Here is a 23,187-nt window from a genome sequence, read left to right on the forward strand (position 1 = left end):
GTTCCCTTTTTGTCAGTCTAGCCAGGTGTGGTTATCTTCAGCCTGCACCCTGTTTAGTAATTTCCTCACTTGCTTAACACTGTTCCTCTTAGCTTGTTTTGTGTTTTAGACAGCTCAAAGCATGCTTTTACATCCCATCTTATATTAAGACTATTAAGAAGACAGGGGCTCAGCTGTGATCATTCATGTAATCTTGAGTTACAGGGAACTCACTAACATTTATGCTTACATTCTGCCCTAAACCACTCACAGCTTATTATACCCTCACATTAAGCTTCGATTTGACGTGATTTGCATTCAAAGGTACTTTTTTCATGAGCTTAGGTTTGACATGCAGTTACGGTATATTGAAGTTCATCTGTGTTCCTGTGAGTGCAGCCAAGTGCTAAAGCTGTGCTGGGGTAAATCTCATGAAATACAGTGTGTGCGTGTGTGTGTTCAGTATATATATATTAGGGGTGCAACGGTTCTATGTAAAAAATCGAACCGCATGGTTCTCCACCCACAGTTCAGCATGCACTTGCGCCACGGTTCTTCTTAAATCTGACAACACATCTGTAATACGGTTTGTTGAAAATAACAATGCGTAAAACAGACAGACAGAGTTCGTCTAATGTATGTTTCTGTCAATGGATATGCATTCTGATTTCCCAATATACGTTATAACAGTGGTTAAAAAAAAAAAAAACCTGGACAAAACAGTCACACTTTGCAAACTTTGTTCAATAGGAGTGCTGTATGCTGTAATATGATCATACATTTACGTCGTCATCTCTCAGATGTTGATAGCGTGCGAGCTTAGGTGAGACCTGAACAGCTCACATTGCTATCTGTTTTTAAACTGAACTAAAGAGAACTTGCACACGCTGTGAGAAGATTTGTGTGTGTGCTCATCTGAAGCGCGCACTCGGAAAGCCGTGTCTGAGACAGAGCCAAATATAGATTTTTCTTGCGCTTGAACGTACAAATTCACACAAAAATTATGCCAGCATGCCCGTCTTGGCGAGTACGTAAAGTCGAGAAAGACAACGCATGTGTATCACTACGAGTATTTTCGATCTGTGCATCATGTCTTAAAGTGACAGCAGCCTAATATTCCTGCTGTCTGTGTTTTTAATGTTAATAAAACAACAAAAGACATGTACATCACTCACAGCTCTTGACTGAATAGCTTTTGTAACTTTAATTTATATAGTGAAAATTATATGCAGTGTTATTTTACATTTGATTACTTTATTCAGTTTGTGTACTTGATACCTAAATAACCTGAAAAGCACTTTTTATTTTATTTGTATCTTAGCTGTATTGTATTTGTGATATTGCATGTAGTTTGATTATTTGTTCTTTTTTTCTTTATTTTTATTTGACAGTAGTCCCTTTTTCCCTTAACATAGCACATACCGAGCCATACCGAAACCAAAAACCGAACTGTGAGTAATGTGATGTGTAATGTGTGTGTGTGTGTATGTATATATATATATATATATAATATATATATATATGTATATATATAATATATATATATATGTATATGTGAAGCGTCAAGTTTCTTTCATAAGATGATTTACTCTATTTTGATCACTACCGTAGAGACACTAGTGTTTATATCTGAACTATATACTTTTATCCCAGTACCCAGTAAAGACTGTTTATGAAGCAGTTTCATACTGTCTGGGTCAGCGGTAGCACCAGCAACGTGTATATATATATATATATATATATATATATATAATATATAATATAAAATATATATATTTTTTTTTAAGGTTTTAAGCAAGTTATTTATGTCTTTTTCTGTAGTGTGTCATTACTAGGAAATATCAGTTTACATTCCCAAACATTCCTTTTGCCATTAATTGTAATAATCCAGTGAGATTTTTGTATGCACAAGGAGTCTGACAAAAATGATGTCTTAAATAGATTTTATTTCAATTAACTTCTATTAACTAAATCAAATCAATATTTGATGTGACCACCCTTTGCATTTAAAACAGCTTTTGTTCTTGGTACACTTGCACATAGTTCAGGTAGCTTTGAAGTTAGGTTTCTTCAAGCATCTTGGAGACGTTGCCACAGTTCTTCTGGATTTAGTCTGTCTCAGTTTCATCTGTTTCTTTGTGTAATCCCAGATGGACTCGATGATGGTGAGATCCGATCTCTGTGGAGAGCAAACTGGCTGTTGTCAGACTCCTTGTGCATACAAAAAACTCACTGGATTATTACAATTAATGGCAAAGGAATGTTTGGAAATGTAAACTGATATTTCCTAGTACTGACACACTACAGCAGAAGATATAAATAACTGGCTTAAAACCAAGACTTTTGTACAGTACTGTATATACTTAAAATAATAAATAAATAATATATATATATATTTTTTTTTTTTTTTTTCATATAAATTTAAAGAAAGTGTTACAATTTCCCTTACCTCAGTGACATTGTAACAACTTTTAACCAATAACCTACAGATAAAATAAATACAAGTTTGTATTTAAAGGCATCAAAATACTTTTATACCTCATATTTTGTTAAATATTATGAGTAGTTTTTCCTAAAATATTTGTCACTACATGAAATGCAGAAAGACTGTAATGAGCATATGGGAGTAAGTGTCTAGCTCTAGTTTGTTTGTGTTCGAAAAATGATCTCCCCTAATTTACAGTTTAAATAATATGTATTTATTTATTTTATTTTGCAGTGCAGTAATGAGAATCTGGGAAGAAAATATCCTTAATTGTCATGAAAATTATCATGCATAAAAATTAGATCAACCCCCAAATTTCCAGTATGCAGTACTAACTCTGAGTTTATGCAAACTGTAACCTGGTTTAGGCTAGACGTGGTGAGCTGTCCAATCTCCTGGTGCTTTTGTTTATCCTTGCTGTGATTGCGTTCCGCAATGTGGGCACACAGTATGCTGAGGCCAGTCTTATGGAATGTCACATCGAGCGTGACTACAGGGAGGGTAGACAGACAGAAAAGAAGTGATTGTTTCCAAGGTTTACAGAGTTTGTTAATGGGACTCAAGAGGGCATTCATGGTGAGACACACATGCACTAAACTATAATGTAACTCCAGGACTCAAGACGAAATCACTGCCCTATAGCTAGAACCAGACAACAGGGAAGTTTATATGAGTTTACTGTAACTAAGACAAATGTGTCTTTGAATAAAAGACACTGTATGCCTCTCACAACTAGGGGAAAAAAAAAAAAAAAAAAAAACAGAGGGAACACAGCTTGAAGGATAAAGTCTATACACTACCAGTCAAAAGTTTGGAATAATAATTTTTTTTTTTAATGTTTAATTTGATCAAAAATACAGTAAAAGCAGTAATGATGAAAAATATTATAACTGTTAGGGTTAGGGTTCTGTTAGAATTTTTTTTTTAATTTATTTTTTTATTTAATCCTCTGATGGCAAAGCCATTACTGTAATCCTTTAGAATGCATTCTAATATTTGGGTATAATGTCTGATTTGGTGCTCAATTATTATTGGTAAATAATATATACACTCACCCTAACCTCTTTTTGTCTTCAGAACTGACTTAATTCTTCGTGGCATAGATTCATCAAGTTGCTGGAAAGTGATTCCTCAGTGATTTTGGTCCATATTGACATGATTCAAGGTTCGACGTGTTGTGCGTTCATAGATGCTCTTCTGCAGACCTCGATTGTAATGAGGTTATTTGAGTTACTATTGCCTTTCTATCAGCTCAAACCAGTCTGGCCATTATCCTCTGACCTCTGGCATCAACAAGGCTAAAAGAACTGCCGCTCACTGGATATTTTCTCTTTTTCAGACCATTCTCTGTAAACCCTAGAGATGATTGTGTGTGAAAACCCCAGTAGATCAGCAGTTTCTGAAATACTCAGACCAGCCCATCTGCCACCAACAACCATGCCACATTTAAAGTCACTTAAATCACCTTTTCTTCCCCATTCTGATGCTCAGTTTGAACTTCAGCAGATCGTCTTGACCATGTCTGTATGCCTAAATGCATTGAGTTGCTACCATATGATTGGCTGATTAGATATTTGCATTAACAAGCAGTTGAACAGGTGTATAGTACCTAATCAAGAGGTGGTGAGTGTAGATTATTGGTATTATTGATAATAATAATCTTATTATCAGTGTTAAAAACAGTTTTTGCTGCTTAATATTTTTTTGTGGAATCATGACATTTTCTTTCAGGTTTCTTTGATGAATAGAAAGTTCAAAAGATCAGCATTTATTAGGGGTTCAAGCGCGTAGCACTGAAACCCTATTGTAATTGTTACATTTCCAAGGATCAGCATTCTCCCCTAAAAGTGTTCGGGCAGACCAAACAGCAAGTCGTAGAGACTTGAAACTTTGAGGGCTGGTAGTACTCATACCGCCTACAACGCCACCAAGGCTCGCCCCGATCGGCCTGACCATGAAAACCATGAAAACAGCTATAACTTCTTCACCGTTAGTCCGAGCGTCTTGAAAATTGCAGTGCAGCATCTTCGTCCAAGGGGCCACTATTGTCTATAAGGACACTGACGCATCTTGAAAAACATGTCCACCATCGGCCACTGAAATTTGAGCAGCTATCAGACAAGGTTAACGGAGGCCGATCATAACGAAACTCGCTGGGCCTGTTTGACTCACGGCCCTAGAGGCCTGTGAGAAATTCTAAAGAAATCGGCCACTAGGGGGGTGCCTTCGCGTTTCTCACGTGCGTAAAGCATTGTGTATCGCACAATTTTTCACGTATGCCCACGACATTTGTACCACATGGTAGAACTCCACAGTCCAAGCAACTTTGCCTCTAAGACTGCCGCTGTCCATCGAATCGTTTGTTAAATATTGGAGATTATTTCAAAAACCAACTTTGGCGAACTAGTCCTAGGTTTTTGGCTCAACCTCAAGAGCCCTTAAAAAGCTTTAAAAACCATATATTTTCTGTATTGGCTGTAAATGGTCTTTTCTTTTTCCTATAATTTAAGTGGTTACATGCTTACTAAATAAAATGTAACATCTTTTTTGCGCAAGTGCTTAAAGGCCTTAAAATGCTTGAACCCCGATAATTGCTGCTTGCAGCTATATTTTATTATGTCTTTATTTTATGTCTTTCAAAAACATTAAAAAAAAATCTTAATTCCAAACTTTTGACCAGTAGTGTATTTATTCACAAACCATTTTTGTGACATAATTTCTTGAACAAGTAAAAGATCCATCAGGAATTGAATGGAATACCTATACCTTTTTGGACCTGAGGGAAGCTACCTGCCACAGTTCTCTGATTTAACATCCCATATATGAAATCGGACTATTTTGGGCAAAACGAAACATTCTTCACCTCATACCTCTGCCAATGATGAGTTTGAGTGCAACTTGCATTACCTTGAATGAGGCAGCCTCGCGGTCGTGAGCAGAAAAAAACATCTCTTATCTGCTCATCTACTCTGTCCGCAGACTTTCGCCCCAAGTATCCAGTGCGTGAAGGATGTGAGGGTTTGTCCAGGAAGCAGGTATTAGGCTGCATCAGCACCTGAGGTGGTAGAACGGCTTGTGAGATTTGTGTCTCGCTGAGAGCGCAGTTAGCAGAAGCGCAACTTAATTGATATGTTAGAAAATGCTGTCATGGAAAATCAATATAGGTTCATCATAGAAACAAGATGTACCTTGCTCATGAATACCTTAGGGGTAGAGCTACAGAGCCCAAATGGATTTCCCTTTTTTTAGGTTTATAGGCAGCATGTGTGCTGCAAGATCTGTTGAACACTATCCAAATGAGTTCAGCAGACATTCAGTTTTCAGCTCAAAGCAAATTTTTGCAGTCAACCTCACTGACACCAATTAGAGTCGTATATAGATCACAGCAGACTGCTCTCAAATGCCCGGAATGAACCAGGTGCTTTTGTTCCTTGTGGGAATTTACTTTGATCTCTTATGAAAAGTTTTTATGAGTAACTTGAAAGAGTTGATGAGTTTGTTACAATATGAATAAAGAAAAGTTATGATTACTAACTGTGTAATATATTGTTCAGTTGTGTTGTAGAACTCGAGACAGGTCTTGGTCTCGAGACTATTTTTTGAAGGTCTTGGTCTTGAATCAGACTTGACCACATTTGCACTTGGTCTCGTCTCAGTCTCAGACTAAGAGGACTCAGGATTTTATGCAGGGATATCACTAAATTGCCAGTGCATTGTCTGATTTTTTTTTTTTTTTTTTAAACATCATTCATTTGATTGGATGTAAAACTTCCTGCTTCAAATGCAATCAATAATTTATTTCTAATTTGATTTCTGACCCGACACAACAGTAACAAAAGAAATCAAATTAGAAATAAATTATGGTCTGGTTGGTCACAAAAGTGAGTACACCCCTCACATTTCAGCAACCATTTTGTTATATGTTCTCAAGGGACAATACTATAGAAATGAAAATTGGATATACTTTAGAGTAGACAATGTGCAGCTGTTACTATCCTCTGAAAATAACTCAACATACAGCCATTATTATCTAAATAACTGCCAACAAAAGTGAGTACACCTTCCGCTTGAGTTTGCCCCACAGGTGCTCAATAGGGTTCAGGTCTGGAGACATACTTGGCCACTCCATCACCTTCACCTTCAGCTTCCTCAGCAAGGCAGTTGTCATCCTGGTGTGTTTGGGGTCATTATCATGCCATTCAGCCCAGTTTCTGAAGGGCGGGCATCATGTTCTGCTTCAGAATGTCACAGTACATGTTGGAATCCATGTTTCCCTCAATGAAGCGCAGCTCCCAAATACCAGCAGCAATCATGCAGCCCCAGACCATGATGCTACCACCACCATGCTTGACTGTAGGCAAGACACAATTTTCTTGGTACTCCTCACCAGGGCATCACCACACATGCATGCTGGACACCATCTGAGCCAAACAAGTTTAGTTTAGAGCAACAATTCTAATTCTCAAATCCTCAGAGAGTTCTTTGCCATTAGGTGCCATGTTGAACATCCAGTGATCAGTATGAGAGAATTGTACTCAAAGCACCAAATTTTAACTGCTCTAATACAAGATCCACTCATTTGTATGGTCCTGTCAAGCAGACAAAAACATTAACATGATGAATAGGACATGTGGCTTTGCATGGTTAAACAACATACAACTGTTATCACTTAGGGTGTACTCACTTTTGTTGCCAGCTATTTTGACAATAATGGCTGTATGTTAAGTTATTTTCAGAGGACAGTAAATCTATACTGCTATACAAACAGCACATTGACTACTCTAAAATATATCCAAGTTTCATTTCTATAGTATTGAGAAGATATACTAAAATGGTTGCTGAAATGTCAGGGGTGTACTCACTTTTGTGAAATACTGTATATCTAAAAGTACATGTAGTACACATAATTTTAAATGTATTTGAGTTATACACAAAATATATATTAAAAATCTTTTTTCCTATTATTATTATTATTTTTTTTATTTGGAACATATGTTTATTTCAACCATGTTGTTTAGAACATAAATTTATGATATGTTAAATGTTCCTAATTTTGTTTTGCAGTTCTCCTACAATAGGATTACATGAATCCAAGGTCAAAAAACACTTAAATTTTCTCATAATATGCATTGCATATCACCTCATTTCTCAAAGAAGAATCTAAAAACAGTTTGTTTGAAGATTCAGTCTCTCTAAACCTCTCTTTCCGAGAGATTACACTGCTCTGATTGGTCAGATGATCCAGTGTTGTGATTGGTCTACCGCTTACAGTGCCTGTTGGAAATGAAACGCCCATCTGAATTTCAGCTCTGGAGGCTTCCTTATCACTTGATATACAGTGAACAGTAACGATGGCGTCGGTTTTATCAATTCAAGTGTGAGTCCTCATCCTTTTGAAGTGCATGCGAAGTGGATTAGCAGCGCTGAAAACAGCATCTTCTCGACATGTCGACAAAACAAACCAAACTCTTCCAGGCCTCGGCTACAGTGTTTGAGGGTGGGTCAAAGTAGACGTCTTTCGCGGGTAGCCAATGAAAAGCATAGACTGGCGTTATGCAAATTTAATCTTTAAAACTTTGCAGACCTTTTACATTCACAAACAGCTATATTATACTCTGCATGCATGATAATGTTTGAAAAAGCACAATAGGGACACTTTAATATTAAATAAATTTGAATACATTTTGTCTAGAAACCAATATATTTTCAGCGATGCTTTAACAATGCACTATAAACAACTCAGAACACCTTTAAAATCACATAACAACATCGCAGAAATCTTCCACAACATCTTGCAAGTTTTATATTGGTCACATTTTCTTTAGAATACATAAAAAAACTCACTGTACAATACTGTGGCATCCAGCCATAAAGTATAGCCCATCTATACTTTATTCACAGATTTATTATTCACAGATGCACTGTTTTCCTGTGCATTTTTCCTTTTATATGTTTTTTTCCCCACATAGTTTTCACATACATCCTACATTCTGTTCTTTAAGCATTATATTTATGCCTTTGTGCATGATGTATCTTGGGACATTAAACAGTTCCAATGAGTGGAATGTAAAAGCTTGCTTTGCATGTATGTTTTACATAAACTTGCTGCATGATACAGCAATTATTTTTGATTTAAGCCCTTTTTTGATGTCTCCAGTGACATGATCCCTACAGGTGAGACCCTCTTCAAAGGCCCTGTCAAGAAGACAGGCCATTCCAGATAAGGCTGATTATGGCAGCTCATCCCAAAATTAATTCCAAAGGTCAAGTGTTCTGAGAACTGCCTCCACAACTACAGAGGAAAAAATGCAATGAAAACCTTCACTGTTGATATCAAGTTATTCAGATTCAGATTAGTCACACTGTCTGAGCACTGCATCGCAGGATGTTTTGGTCTACTGCCAGGGAAGTTAAGACCGTAAGAAATCAGCCGTGAGGACGTTCCACTCCAAACCGGTAATAAATTGCAGCCAAGGTGTCGATTCAGCTCATGCATTAAAATCATATAGATCTGATCCCTTTCAAATCTAAGCATTATCCTAGGAAGACACACACATAGACCTGTTTGGGCCAGAGTTATTCAGAGTTCCGAATACACATGCTTTATTCATCAGTCATAAAATAATAATCAGGGAATGAGCTGGAAATTTTAGTATTTATTGAGTTACTTTCCAGTTAGCCACATTTAGCCATTATCATCTCCGCTAGCCGCAGGGTTGATGCTCGCGTCGCAGTTCTTCCCTTGTGTTGGAATATTAATCCAACCAGTAATTCTTTTGATAAAGTTATGCTTTCAAAATTCTTTGTTCAAGGCTCAAGGCTCCGTCTTTGAATGCCAATGAAGCGATGCTTCCTAAATTGAAATAAAAACAAAGGAATGAAATGAGAAACGGATAGAATTGGTACAGGGTTTGGGGTTTGCGGCTAATCACAGAGTGTTTGGATGTAGATGAGGTTTGTGTGCCTTTGTCAGGCAAAGGTGAGGGTGACCGTGTGTTTCAGGGGGTTTTGGAGACAATGAAAACAATTCTCTTGATTTATGGGTGGAGGAAGACACTCTCCAGAGATGGTGGAGGAGAAAGGTCTCTCTAAAATTAGACCAGGTATTATGTGCTGTGTTATAGCTTTATCACACACCCTCACGGCGCAGAATAACTCTGTTAATCAAACCAAGTGTCATGTCACACCACCACGGCAGGTCTGCTCCACATACACAGATATGCATCCTGCATGTTTTTGGGCAAGGAGGTTTATAATACCTGGAGAGAGAGCTATCCGTTACCATTCCCATTTATCTCAATGGCAGTTGCAATGCACTGCAAAAAAAAATCTACTGCAAAAAAATTTACTTGAAGCAAGATTGTGTAAGCAGTGTGTGCCATTAAAAATATGCAGAATATTTGCTGCTTTGATGCAGCTTTTATATTCTTGTTTCCTTTTTTTTTACATTTACACTAAAATGTTTCATTTTTTTTATATTTAGAGATGAATATAATATAATATAATATAATATAATATAATATAATATACATCCATTCTCCAAACCACTTGTCTTAAAGGGTTTGCGGGGATGCTGGAGCCTTTCCAACATCTCGGGATGTAGGATAATATAATATAATATGATAATATATGTGATTAACACTGATGACTTGAATGAAGAAACAACACTGAGACAATTCATCTATAAGTAGGGCCAAAGCTGAATGTACTTCTTGTGAAAGTTTTTCAGTGTGTGTAGCTGCACATGTTCTTTCAGCCTGCCTTGTTCTGCACTGTAGTGTGCTGGGAGTAACAAGGAGATGAACAAGCCTCATCAAGAAAGCAGGCTTTTTTTTCATTGGAGAAGGCCAGAACCATCTGGAGGTTGTAGAGAAGAGAATGATGTCCAAGCTGCTGGACAACATGATGGACAACACTCCCAACCCCCTCCGTGATGTGCTTATAGAAATAAGGAGTATGTTTCGAAGTAGGCTGATTCAGATCTGGTGCAACAGAGAGCACTACTAGAAGACAATCATGCCTGCTCCAGTGTCTCATAATTCATCAACCATGTGCAGAGGCACCATTGACCTTTAGTGAATTAGACCCCGATCTCAGTTTTTCTTGGTCATATCATAAAAAGTGTAAAATATTATATCAGAGCACCATAGCAACCATCTAGCAACATCCTAACAAAGCCTGAGTGAACACCCATAGAAGACTCTAGCATCACCTTAGTGACAATCACCTAGTAACAACACTCTGGAAACACCTAAGATACCACAGCAACCACCCAGAACACCTTAGCAACTGCCTCACAACATTCTAGCTATTCCCTAACAACGCTATTTCCCGTTTTCAAAGCCTGAGTGAACACCCATAGAACACCCTAGCAGCCTCCTTACAACATTCTGGCATCACCTTAGTGATTACCCAGAACACCCTAGCAGCACACTAGCAATGCCTTAGTGACCACCCAGCAACCACCTCACAACATCCTAGCTATTCCCTAGCAACCACCCAGAACACCATGACAACCACCTAGTAACAACACCCAAGCAATGATCTAAGACGCTCTAGCACCTGCCTCATAACATCCTAGCAACACCCTGTCAGCCAGTTTAAACATGAGAGCAACCACCCAGAGCACCATAGCAACAACCTCACAACATCCTAGCTATGCCCTGTCAACATGCCAGCAGCCATAGCATCCACCTAGCAACATCCTTGCAAAGCCTGAGTGACCATCCAGAAAACACCCTAGCAACCACCTTATAACATCCTAGCATCACCTTGGCGACCACCCAGAACACCCTAGCAGCACACTAGCAATGCATTAGTAACCACCCAAAATACATTAACAATCACCTCACAACATCCCTAGCTATTCCCTAGCAACCACTCAGAACACCATGACAACCACCTAGTAACAACACCCAAGCAATGATCTAAGACGCTCTAGCACCTGCCTCATAACATCCTAGCAACACCCTGTCAGCCAGTTTAAACATGAGAGCAACCACCCAGAGCACCATAGCAACAACCTCACAACATCCTAGCTATGCCCTGTCAACATGCCAGCAGCCATAGCATCCACCTAGCAACATCCTTGCAAAGCCTGAGTGACCATCCAGAAAACACCCTAGCAACCACCTTACAACATCCTAGCAATGCCCTCTCAATCACTTAGAACATGCTAGCAACCACCAAGAGCACCATAGCAACCACAGAGCTACATCCTTACAAAGCCTGAGTGACCATCCAGAGAACACCCTAGCAACCGCCTTACAACATCCTAGCATCACCTTAGCGACCACCCAGAACACCCTAGCAGCACACTAGCAATGCTTTAGTAACCACCCAATCACCTCACAACGTCCCTAGCTATTCCCTAGCAACCACTCAAAACACCATGACAACCACCTAGTAACAACACCCTAGCAATGATCTAAGACACTCTAGCATCCCCCCCACAACATCCTAGCTACACCCTGTCAGCCAGTTATGCACAACATGCTAGCAACCACCCAAAGCGCCATAGCAACAACCTAGCAACATTCTTGCAAAACCTGTGAATTCTTGAGTGCCTTAGCAACCACCTCATGACATTCTAACTATTCCCTAGCAACTACAACCACTCATGACAACCACAAGTAACAACACCCTAGCAACCACCTAAGACACCCCGGCAACCACCCAGAACACATTAGCAATTGCCTCACAACATTCTAGCTATGCCCTGTCAACATGCCTGCAATCATAGCATCCACCTAGCAACATCCTGTTAAAGCCTAAGTGACCACCTACACAACACCTTAGCAATGCGCTAGCAACAACCTACAATATCCTATCCACTACTGTACCTTGCAGAGCCCTTGCAAATACCCAGAACAGCATAGCAGCATCATTGTAAATGTAACGGACACAGTCACTTGTTATCTCCGTGAGGCTGGAAAGAGTGTGAGTCTGCTGCGAGGGTCTTTTCGAGGGTACGCTATGATACCCACAGCAAACGCAGATATACAGTATAGAGACATATTTCAGCTTTCAAACGCATGCCTACTGTATCTGTGCACGTAAAACTCATTCTCTGGTCGTTGATGGACATATTTCTCTCAGCTCTGACAATACCGGTGTGTTTCATGGCCCGTTTAAAACAAAAGCCATTTTCTTATTTCTTTATTGCCCGAATTCACAATGTCTGTATTATTACTCATTTTCCTCATTTTAATAGTCCGTGGAGTGAACTGCTGCAGTCTTCTCTGGAGTTCTCATTAAATGAATACTGATGAATGAAATTCTATCACACTAATCGTTACTGCTCTTCTGAAGTGTCGGTGTGAATGTTCTCACAAGCCTGCTGCAGAAATGTAAACTCACACCACAAATTTGCTCATAATGGTGAGCTTTTTAAGATTCTCAGCCTTCGGCGTTAATGCTGCATGACCCTTCTAACTTTAATTATAGCTGTGAACTTCACAGAAGTTAATGTAGTTTAATGAAGAGAGTTTTCTCATGAAAAACCTTACATCTATGCTTGATTGATTGCAGATACAGAATGCGGATGATGTTCTAATCACACCCTTGGAGAGATTCCGGAAAGAGCAGATCGGAGCAGCCAAGGTAAGTCATCCTATATCACTTTAGACAATAACCAAAAATTCCTTTGGTGTTTGGACTAGGTACCAACACGACTAAAATATGCAACTGATTCATGCTTGTGTATGTGCGTTTGGAAATGCGTTTAGACTGTGGACAAATCTTGTTTGCACAATATTCTGCTAAAATCTGCTACTGTGTTATTTATGACTTAAATTATTCCTTATAAGGCTTTTTTTGCTGTTAGCGTGATTTGATTGATTTATTAAACACCTGAAGATAGTAATATTTTATGAACGTTTATCCATTACGAGAGTGCTAAAAATGTGTAAAAGTGCCAAAGGTATGACCATGTTTGCCCTGCCATGTATTTTTTTGAAATATGGTGGAATACCAAGTAAATACTATAGTATATTATGAATATGGTAATAATTCAGTATCTACGTGTACATCAAACTATATGTTATTTATGGTTTAAATTATCCCTTAAAAGGTCTTTGCTTTTAGCATGATTTGATGGATATATTAAATACCTGAAGATAGTAATATTTTATTAATGTTCAGCTATTACAAATGTACCTTTGTACCAATGAAAAAATAAGTTACAAAAGTACCTTAGTTTTACTGTGGACTTTGGCCATTTTGTTAGTACCATATAGTATTATGTGAAGTACCATTTGAATAGCATCAAATATGAAAATGGCAATCATTCAGTATACTTTATATATTGAGAGCCATGGTAATACCATCACGATACCATGAACAGCTGTTCTTGTTCATCTGTAGCTGTAATTATAATTAAATTTGATTGAAATTGAGGCTTATAGTCCTTTCAATGTGTTGTATTGTGTAGGACATCAGGCCAGAGTTTTTTGGGGAACACTTTTTGATGGTCCACTTCAGACATTCTAACTATAAGTAAATTTGCAACTATGCAATGTCAACTAGCAGTCATAAGAGTATTAGTAGACTGTCTGCTTAAAGGGTAAGTTCACCCAAAAATGAAAATTCTGTCATTAATTACTCACCCTCATGTCGTTCCACACCCGTAAGACCTTCGTTCATCTTCGGAACACAAATTAAGATATTTTTGATGAAATCCAATGAGGACTGCATTGCCAGCAAGATAATTAACACTTTCAGATGGCCAGAAAGCTACTAAAGACGTATTTTAAAGCAGTGGTTCAACCTTAATGTTATGAAGCGACGAGAATACATTTTGTGCGCCAAAAAAAACAAAATAAGGACTTTGTTCAACAATATCTAGTGATGGCGCGATTTCAAAATATTGAAGCTTCGAAGATTTACAAATCTTTTGTTTCGAATCAGTGGTTCGGAGCGTGTATCAAACTGGCAAAGTCACATGATTTCAGTAAACGAGGCTTCGTTACGTCATAAGGGTTTTGAAATTTCAATGGTTCACCACTGGGGCGCGTGACTTTGGCAGTTTGACACACGCTCTGAACCACTGATTCGAAACAAAAGATTTGTAAAGCTTTGAAGCTTCATGAAGCAGTGTTTTGAAATCGCCCATCACTAGATATTGTTGAACAAAGTCGTTATTTTGTTTTTTTGGCGCATAAAAAGTATTCTCGTCGCTTCATAACATTAAGGTTGAACCACTGTAGTCACATGAACAGTTTTAAATATGTCTTTAGTAGCTTTCTGGGCATCTGAAAGTGTTAATTGTCTTGCTGGAAATGCAGGCCTCACTGAGCCACCGGATTTCATGAAAAATATCTTAATTTGTGTTCTGAAGATGAACGAAGGCCTTACGGGTGTGGAACGACATGAGGGTGAGTGATTAATAACAGAATTTTTTTTTCTTTTTTGGCTGAACTAATCCTTTAATATCTGCTAACACTTTATTTTGATGTTCCCCAAATAGATATTATACTGACTATAAATAACTACACGTCAACTTATTCAACTAACCCAAACCCTAACCTAACAGTTTACTAACAGTCTACCAGTGTTGGGTGTAACACGTTACTGTAATTAAATTACTTATCCACTGAAAAAAGCAAAGTAAGGGATTACTGTTCATTTTTAGGTAATTTTATTTAAAGTTACTTATAATGTACTTGCGTTACATACTGTAAATTAGTTCAACAGTTCTGTATAAATCAATATTGAATTTAAAATCTAAATTTATCGTCTAAAGGTAAAAGTGAACGCTGCCTTTTTAAAATCGTTAGCTGTAGTGCAGTTGCACTTGAGTTTGCGCCAGTTAGCTGTAGTATTCACTGTCTGAAGTGGAAGATGTCGGCAGAAGCAAGTGGCTGTTTTGCCAAATGGAAATATTCCAGTTACTTCACTTTTTTGACACAGGTAGACAAGAACATTATGGTAAAATGTAAGCTATGTCCTGGGGAAAAAAAACTATCAGCCGCTGTCAATAGCACAAGTAGCCTAATCTACTGAAGCACCTGACAAGGCAGCATCGACAAACACTTTTGAGTGATCCATGTTCATCGACAGATAACACTATGGCAACTCCTGTTAAGCAGGCAAAACTTGATTTTACATTGGCAGTGCAGAAAGTGTCTGAAAGTAAGCTCAAAAAATGATTGCAGTCTGCATTGTGAAAGAGATGCTATGCTGCGTACTGTAGAATCTCCATCTTTTAGGCGCATAAATACCTGTGTGTGGCAAAAAAAGCAGCCCTGCCTGATCGAAAAATGTTTTTGTCTTATTTAGATAAGTGTTAAACCGGCATGGAAATTTAGCTTAAAAGGACATTCGAGAGTTTGAGCATACAGTATGCATGAAATATGGTGCTCATTGCTTTGAAAAGTTTAATATTTATAGCTTGATATTTTGCAGAGTAATTTTTTTTTTTTTTTTTTTGTTATTCAGATATTGTGCAGAGTAATTCTATTTTTTGTTATTCAGATATTTTTTTGAGATGAATTCTGTCCATTAACTAAAGGTTACAGTGAATTAGAAATGAGTTTATTTTGTTGAAACACATGATGACTACATACATTATGTATGAAATATGGTACTCATTGCTTTGAAATTTTCATAAGTTTCATGTTTACAGCTTGATACATATCATGTTTAAGCTTTTTTGTTATTCAGATATGTTGCAGAGGAATTCTGTTTAACTAAAGAAGGTTACGTAAGTATTATAATATGTTTTAATAAAGCTAAAATGTTTTAAAAAGCTAAAAGGCTACACTATTCCTTGTTTGACTCATATTTAAATTATTAAAAGAGTTGCATTTCTATTGTCTATCTGGTCAAGGATTATAGGGATTTTAAGAAGTAATAATTTATAATGAGTTAAATTACTTATTGAGTAATTAAATTACTTTTCAGACAGAGTAATTAGAAAAGTATTTTAAATACAACATTGATGATGTAATTAGTAATTAATTACTTTTTTGAAGTAACTTACCCAACACTGCAGTCTACTACAGTCTATGAATACTCTAATGACTGGTAGTTGACATATAGTTGCAAAGTTACTTAGTAGAATGTCTAAAGTAGAACATTTAAATAAAGTGTACCCGTTTTTTGTCTCTTGGAAATTTGTAGAATATTGAATTTTTAAGAAGCTAGCCGAATGATATGCCTTAAAGGGATAGTTCATCCAAAAATGAAATTTATCCCATAATTTACTCACCCTAAAGCCAGGTGTATATGACTTTCTTCTTTCAGCCAAACACAATCAGAGTTATATTAAAAACATCCTGGCTCTTCCAAGCTTTATAATGGGAGTGAATGATACAATTTTTTTTGAAGCCCAAAAAAGCACATCCATCCATCATAAAAGTAATCCATACAACTCCAGAGGGTTAATAAAGGCCTTCTGAAGCGAAGCGATGTGTTTATATAAGAAAAATATCCATATTTATAACTTTATGAACTATAATAACTGTCTTCCGGTAAAGACTGTACGCAAGTCTAGTTCCGGTCGAAAAGTGACCTCTAACCCGACACAAGACGTATTGATGAACGCAGAAGCGCAGAGGATAGAGCAAAACAAAACACCTGTTCACAAATTTAAAGTCTAAAATGAGAATTTTTAATAAGAATTGTCAGAGTAGCTTGAGTTTGTTGCCCAGCCCTATTTGTTTGAACCGTGAGAGGCTTCTACTCTCACCTAAGCTTACGCTACGCCTGCGTCCTACATCATACGCCAGAACTCGAGTCTCTCATGAATGTGCGGACGCCAGTTACTGGAAGCTAGTGATTATAGTTTATAAAGTTATAATTATGGATATTTTTCTTACAAAAATGCATCGCTTCATTACAGAAGGCCTTTATTAACCCCCTGGAGCTGTATGGATTACTTTTATGATGGATGGATGCACTTTTTTGGGCTTCAAAAAAATGGCACCATTCACTCCCTTTAGAAAGCTTGGAAGAGCGAGGATATTTTTTAATATAACTCCTATTGTGTTTGACTGAATGTGTCATATACACCTAGGATGGCTTGAGGGTGAGTAAATTATGGGATAATTTTCATTTTTGGTTGAACTATCCCTTTAATTTCTGTGATGGTGCAATGTTTACTATTCCTAGCAGTCTTTCAAATAGTGAGTAAGTGAGATATACCAAAGTCCCTTTAAGACAAGTCATTTCACTCGGCGGCCATCTTTGAAACGCCTCTCGGGCATGCAAGTGCAGCTCCTATCTCTTTGAATGGGGAAACATCAAATTCTCCAAAGCTGTTTGTCAAGCTTTCGATTAAATTTCATATTTGAAATCACCAATGAAATCTGACAACAACTGTCTCATAATTTTTTTTTTCCAAACGCTCAAATCATGACAAAAAAACTGTATTTTTTAGGCTGGATCGAGCTAATGCGCATGCGCAGACCTAAATGCGCGTCTCTTGTGCCTCGTTTCGGAGGCGCGCATCTGACTGTTTCTATAGAATTATAGAACATTATAGATTATATTATTTTGAAGGCGGGACTTATTCCGCCATATTGCGCGTTACACTTTCTCCCATTCAAAACAATACGAGTGACACGTCTTGTGTTATTCTATAGTCTTTGGATATACTGTGCTGCAAAGCATAAATAAACCATCTTCTCCAAAACTTATTATTTACTGTATTTTTTATATTTGCAGGTACCCTACAAAAGGTACTGTGACGGTACCTCAGTGCAGTAATGAAATCAGATATAAAAAAAATACCATGATGCTTTGATGTACACTTACCTGTAGATACAGAATTATTACCATATTCATATATTTTGGTATTTACTTGCTATTCCAAGATATTCTAAAGAATACATGGCAGGGCAAACATGATAATACTGCTGGCACTTTTAGTTACTTTATAGTTAGTGGTATGAAAGCACTTTTGTAATGGCTAGACATTCATGAAATATTATTACCATTAGGTATTTAATAGGTATATCAAATCATGTTAACAGCAAAAACCTTATAAGGAATCATTGCAATCATAAATAACACAGTAGCAGATTTTGGCAGAATATAGTCCAAACAAACTCGTCCACAGTCTAAACACAAACACGTTTCCAAGTACAGACACACATCTGGCTGCATTGCTGTAAGGTAGAAACTTGTTATACATTACAATCAGCAACATCAAAATGTCCAGCAGTTTCACCCCTTTGGGGTCTAAAAGATCATACACACATATTCAGTCACACGTATATACAGCTACACTCACTCCTACATAAATATACCTATACACACTCAAACACACATGCTGAGTTTCTTCTCAAAGCGAGTGTTAGGCTCACCCATCTGTACACAACCCAAACCCTCTGATTTATAGCCCTACCTCAAAGCCACTTTTGATTTATTTTGCATTAAAAGGGTTTGTGCTTGTGGCTCGCTCTTTGTGTAAGGTTCACTTGCAGGACCAGAGGACCAGTATTCTCTCTCTGCTTCTCAGCGGATGGGTGGACACAATGTAAGCAGGGACTGATTCTCATAAATCGAGATCAACCGCTGTGGTGTCGCGTTTGATTTTCAGTAAAAATATTTGAAAAACAGTTCATTTAAAGGGGTAGTTCACACCATAATAACAATTCTGTCATTATTTGCTTTCATTTCCTTTCTTCTGTTGGAAACAAAATGAAACATTTAGCAAAATGTTGATGCTTTTCCATAAACCGAGCATGTATAGGTTTTTTAATTGTATAGTTTCAAAAGACTTGTAATACTGTATAGACTTGAGTCATATGGAGGTTGCTTTTATGGATATTTTTTGCTTGTGCCTTTTTATTGTCCTGATCTACTTCTCCCTGTCTTTTTTTCTAGTTTCTTTTATGTTTTATGTTTTGTTTTGATTGTATTATGCGTTTTAGCCTGTACATCTCTATTATTGTAACAACTAAACAAAAGACGTCAGGTTTGTGACATTCACCTAAACCTCTCTCTGCAGAAAGAGCACTTATTAAAGTCGGCATGAAATAATATTTTCTTCCCTGTTGTGATGTATATCTATGGAAGCTTGTTTCCGCCATGAAATAAAAAAAATAAAAATGAAAAAAAGATAATTGTGACTTTTTATCTCTCAGTTCTGACTTTTTTTCACTATTCCGAGTTTACATCTTGCAATTCTTACTTTTTTTCTCAGAATTGCGAGATATAAACTCCCAATTGCGAGTTATAAAGTCAAAATTACGAGATATAAACGGACAATTGTGAGAAAAGTCACCAGCTTCGGAAAATATATATCCTTGGTGGAAACAAGCTTCCATATACAGTATATCCTTGTGAAATGGCTTCTCAAACAAGAAAAAATGTAGGGTGGGACTTGATTTGTCCATCAGGAATTGATTGGATGGTTGTGCTTTGTAAGTTGTAAAGTCAAAATTGCAGGATATTAACTCGCAATTACGAGAAATAAACTCAGAATTCCGAGATATAAACTCGCAATTGCAAGTTAGGCCCCGTTTACACTGGTGTGTTTTTGCTATGGTTACGCCTGTTGTTTACACTACGCTGGCATTTTCGAACCTCGAAAACGGAGGCTTTCGAGAACGCTGCAGACCCCGTTTTAGTTTGAAAACGCCGGGGTTGCGTTTCACTGTAAACGGACCAAAACAGAGACTTTTGAAAACGATGGCGTGGCTGCCCACGTTCGCTCTGCGTATCCTTGACAACGGTGTAAACAATAACATGGAGACTGAACTGCAGTCTTTGCTGGTTTTGTTGTCATTTTTAGCTTCCATTGTGCAGTTAAACTCTGTGTTTTTTAATACTGCAGCTGCCTACATGCACAAGAGGCAACTGTTTACACTTGTATGTGCATGCCCAGTGTGCATGAACGGTCATGTGACATGCGTTTTCGGCCATGTAGTGTAGACAGAAATCGTTTCTGAAACGCTGTGGAAACGCCAGTGTAGACAAGGATCGTTTTCATTTAAAAAACGCCGTTTTAAAACAAAAACGCACTAGTGTAAACGGGGCCTTATAAAGTCCGTTATGAGGGAAAAAAAGACTAACTTTTTTCTCAGAATTGCGAGTTTATATCTCACAATGCTGAGAAAAAAGTCAGAATTGCGAGATGTAAACTGGCAATTTTGAGAAAAAAAGTCACAAGCTTCAGAATATATATCCTTGGCGGAAACAAGCTTCCATATACAGTATATCCTTGTGAAATGGCTTTTCGAACAAGAAAAAATGTAGGGTGAAACATGATTTTTCCATCAGGAATTGATTGGATGGTTGTGCTTTGCTATTGCCGATCTCATGTGAGTGAAAGGTTGCCCCGCCCTCGCGCCGGTAAACATGTCATCAGAGAAGAGATGTCACTTCAAGAGGGAGGGGAAGTTATTTTGATTAAAGATTTTAAGTGTGCATTAATTAAAAAAGTAATGATGATGTGCACAGATAATGTTTATAATAAATACTGCAATATTCCATAAAAAACAAGATTTTGTGGTGACAAGATTTCATCACCCAAGTCTCTTCTTTCACTCCTTATCTCCTTTTTAACCACTTGCCTTTAATAGCTTATCCCTTTCTCCTCTACTATAAACACACTCTAAATTCAGAGAATGGATTGAACACTAGCTGTGGAGTCAGGAGCCATACTAAAGGATTATGGGAATTTGGGGAATCGGCCAGCTGCCAGGTCTCCCCCTCACTCATATTTAGTGTTCAGAGGGTTTGCTGGGAGGTATAGACGTCCTTATTAGGGAATTACAGCCTCACTGCAGCTCCAGCTGGTTAACAGAGTGAGGTCAGTGGCCGACGAAAGGGCTGCCCAAGCCCAAAGCCTGAACAATTTATTTCCTGTTGGCCAAGCCGCCCTACCCACCACCTCACAGGCACAATGCTTTTACTACGAGGGGAGAGCACTTACATTTGGGTCATCAGAGCTCAGAATTACAAGCGTTGCGGCTTTAAAGAAACACAAGGAAAGATTTTGAAGAATTGTACTGTTTGCTCTTTTCCATGCAGTTACAATTAATGTGTCTTTTTTTTTTTTTTTTTTTTTTTTTAAATAAGCACTGACTGGTATTTAGTATAGTTTTTCCACATTTGTCTTCGAGATTGTTTTATTAATGATTTGGAGTTAATTCTCTTTTGCCTTTTGCCTCTGCAAATGTCACTGGCACAAATCTACCCCAGAACAGAAGTTAATGATCTCAACTAATGGCAGTATAAGTCTGGCGTGTGTAATTCTCTGTGAGCCACGTCTCATAAAACTGCCCCCAACAGGCCATCAAATCGGCATTTCAGATCAAAAACTTGTAATAAATAAAGCTACACCCTCAAACTGGACAACAAATGTAACATATGCTGATACATTTATTACCAACAGTAACAGTATTATCTAGTTCATTAAACTAAAAACTGCAGCAAGCACTTCTTACCTTGGCCTTGAAAATAGGTTTGCATAGTTTATTAATAATATAAAATGGAAGCCAGCTGGGTCATTTGTGTCCTTCATATACTCAACTTTAACCATGACTAGCTGGTGCCAGCTTGTACTGTTAATGCAGCATTTTTCTACAGTTGATATTTTTGTAGAAGCATCACATGTAAATTCTCATTCTAATAAGCACCTTTCAGTTTCATGACCTCAAATTTGTAAAGTCAAATACAAACATAAAAGTCTCAAACCTATTTCCTTCAACCCTTTTACCTTCCTGAAGGCACAATTATACCCCAACAAGTGTTAAAATGTATTAATTTAGCTTCAGATGGCAGTTTTTAATCTGATAGAATTGTAATATCTTATAAAAAATGTACTTTAAAAATCACCTTATGAACTTTAAAAAGCATCTATTTGCCTAGCAGCAGTTACAGTAGATCAATGTGGCCTACTGAGAAATATAGGGTAAAGATAGATGTGGGCCCGTGGTTTTCTGTCACAGTGACGGCTGGAGATACGAGGCACGTGTGAAGCCACCTCTGGACTGATGGTGACTTGAGCAGGTGGCAAACGGCAGGGGGTAGATGAACATCTGCCCTGACCGGGACTTTGCTAATGAAACATGCCGTTATGAGATTGACTAAGGTGGTTAGGCAGACAGATTGGCAGACAGGAGATCTCAAATGACATACATCTTCTAAATAGATTCTACAGTATATATAGTTAGATAACTTACTGTGGACTTCAACAAGGCTTCTTGTTATAAAGATAGCTGAAAAGATGTGAAGGAGGAGTGATGATTACGTCTGTGTGTTCAGAGTGTTTGTGTTGAAGCAGAGGTGTCATGCCCATTCACATGCCCCCTCAGATTTTTGAGCCAAATGGATTTGATTGCAGCTTCCAAAAGACAAAAAACAATATTTTTACATTTGATGATTAACACTTTGAAGTGTACAGTCACACCGGTGTGATTAGAACGTTCAGCATGTCACGTTATTAACTGCTAAATTTAAATCTGTTTTCGCCCTTTTGCTGGCGCTGAGCCAGATATGGACGTGCTTAGCGCTCGTCATGTTTTTTTATGATGCTGACATTTAAATACAGATAAGTACTATCAAGAAAAAAAAAATATATATATATAGTTTGTAAAATATACTCTGATGTATATGGAAGTGGCAATAATCCTTTCAAATATAATTTGACAACGTGTTTTATTGATACCCGATATTCTACTACACATTGTGTAGGCAACTATAAAGTTTACTCTAATCATAGAATGTAGGTACAAAATGAATAGTGCCCCAAAGTTGTCGTCTTTTGGTGA

The 23,187-nt window shown here is 37.6% G+C and overlaps 1 protein-coding gene across 1 annotated transcript in view; it reads left to right on the top strand.

Moving 5' to 3' along the window:
- The window catches only part of LOC127500074 (rho GTPase-activating protein 42), a 130,942-nt gene that overhangs the window by 57,469 nt on the left and 50,286 nt on the right, over positions 1–23,187 (top strand). Inside the window, 1 exon segment of the mRNA XM_051870963.1 lies at positions 12,995–13,066. Coding sequence (XP_051726923.1) covers positions 12,995–13,066 — 72 coding nt within the window.

Source organism: Ctenopharyngodon idella, chromosome 18 (assembly GCF_019924925.1).
Source record: "Ctenopharyngodon idella isolate HZGC_01 chromosome 18, HZGC01, whole genome shotgun sequence".
NCBI lineage: Eukaryota > Metazoa > Chordata > Actinopteri > Cypriniformes > Xenocyprididae > Ctenopharyngodon > Ctenopharyngodon idella.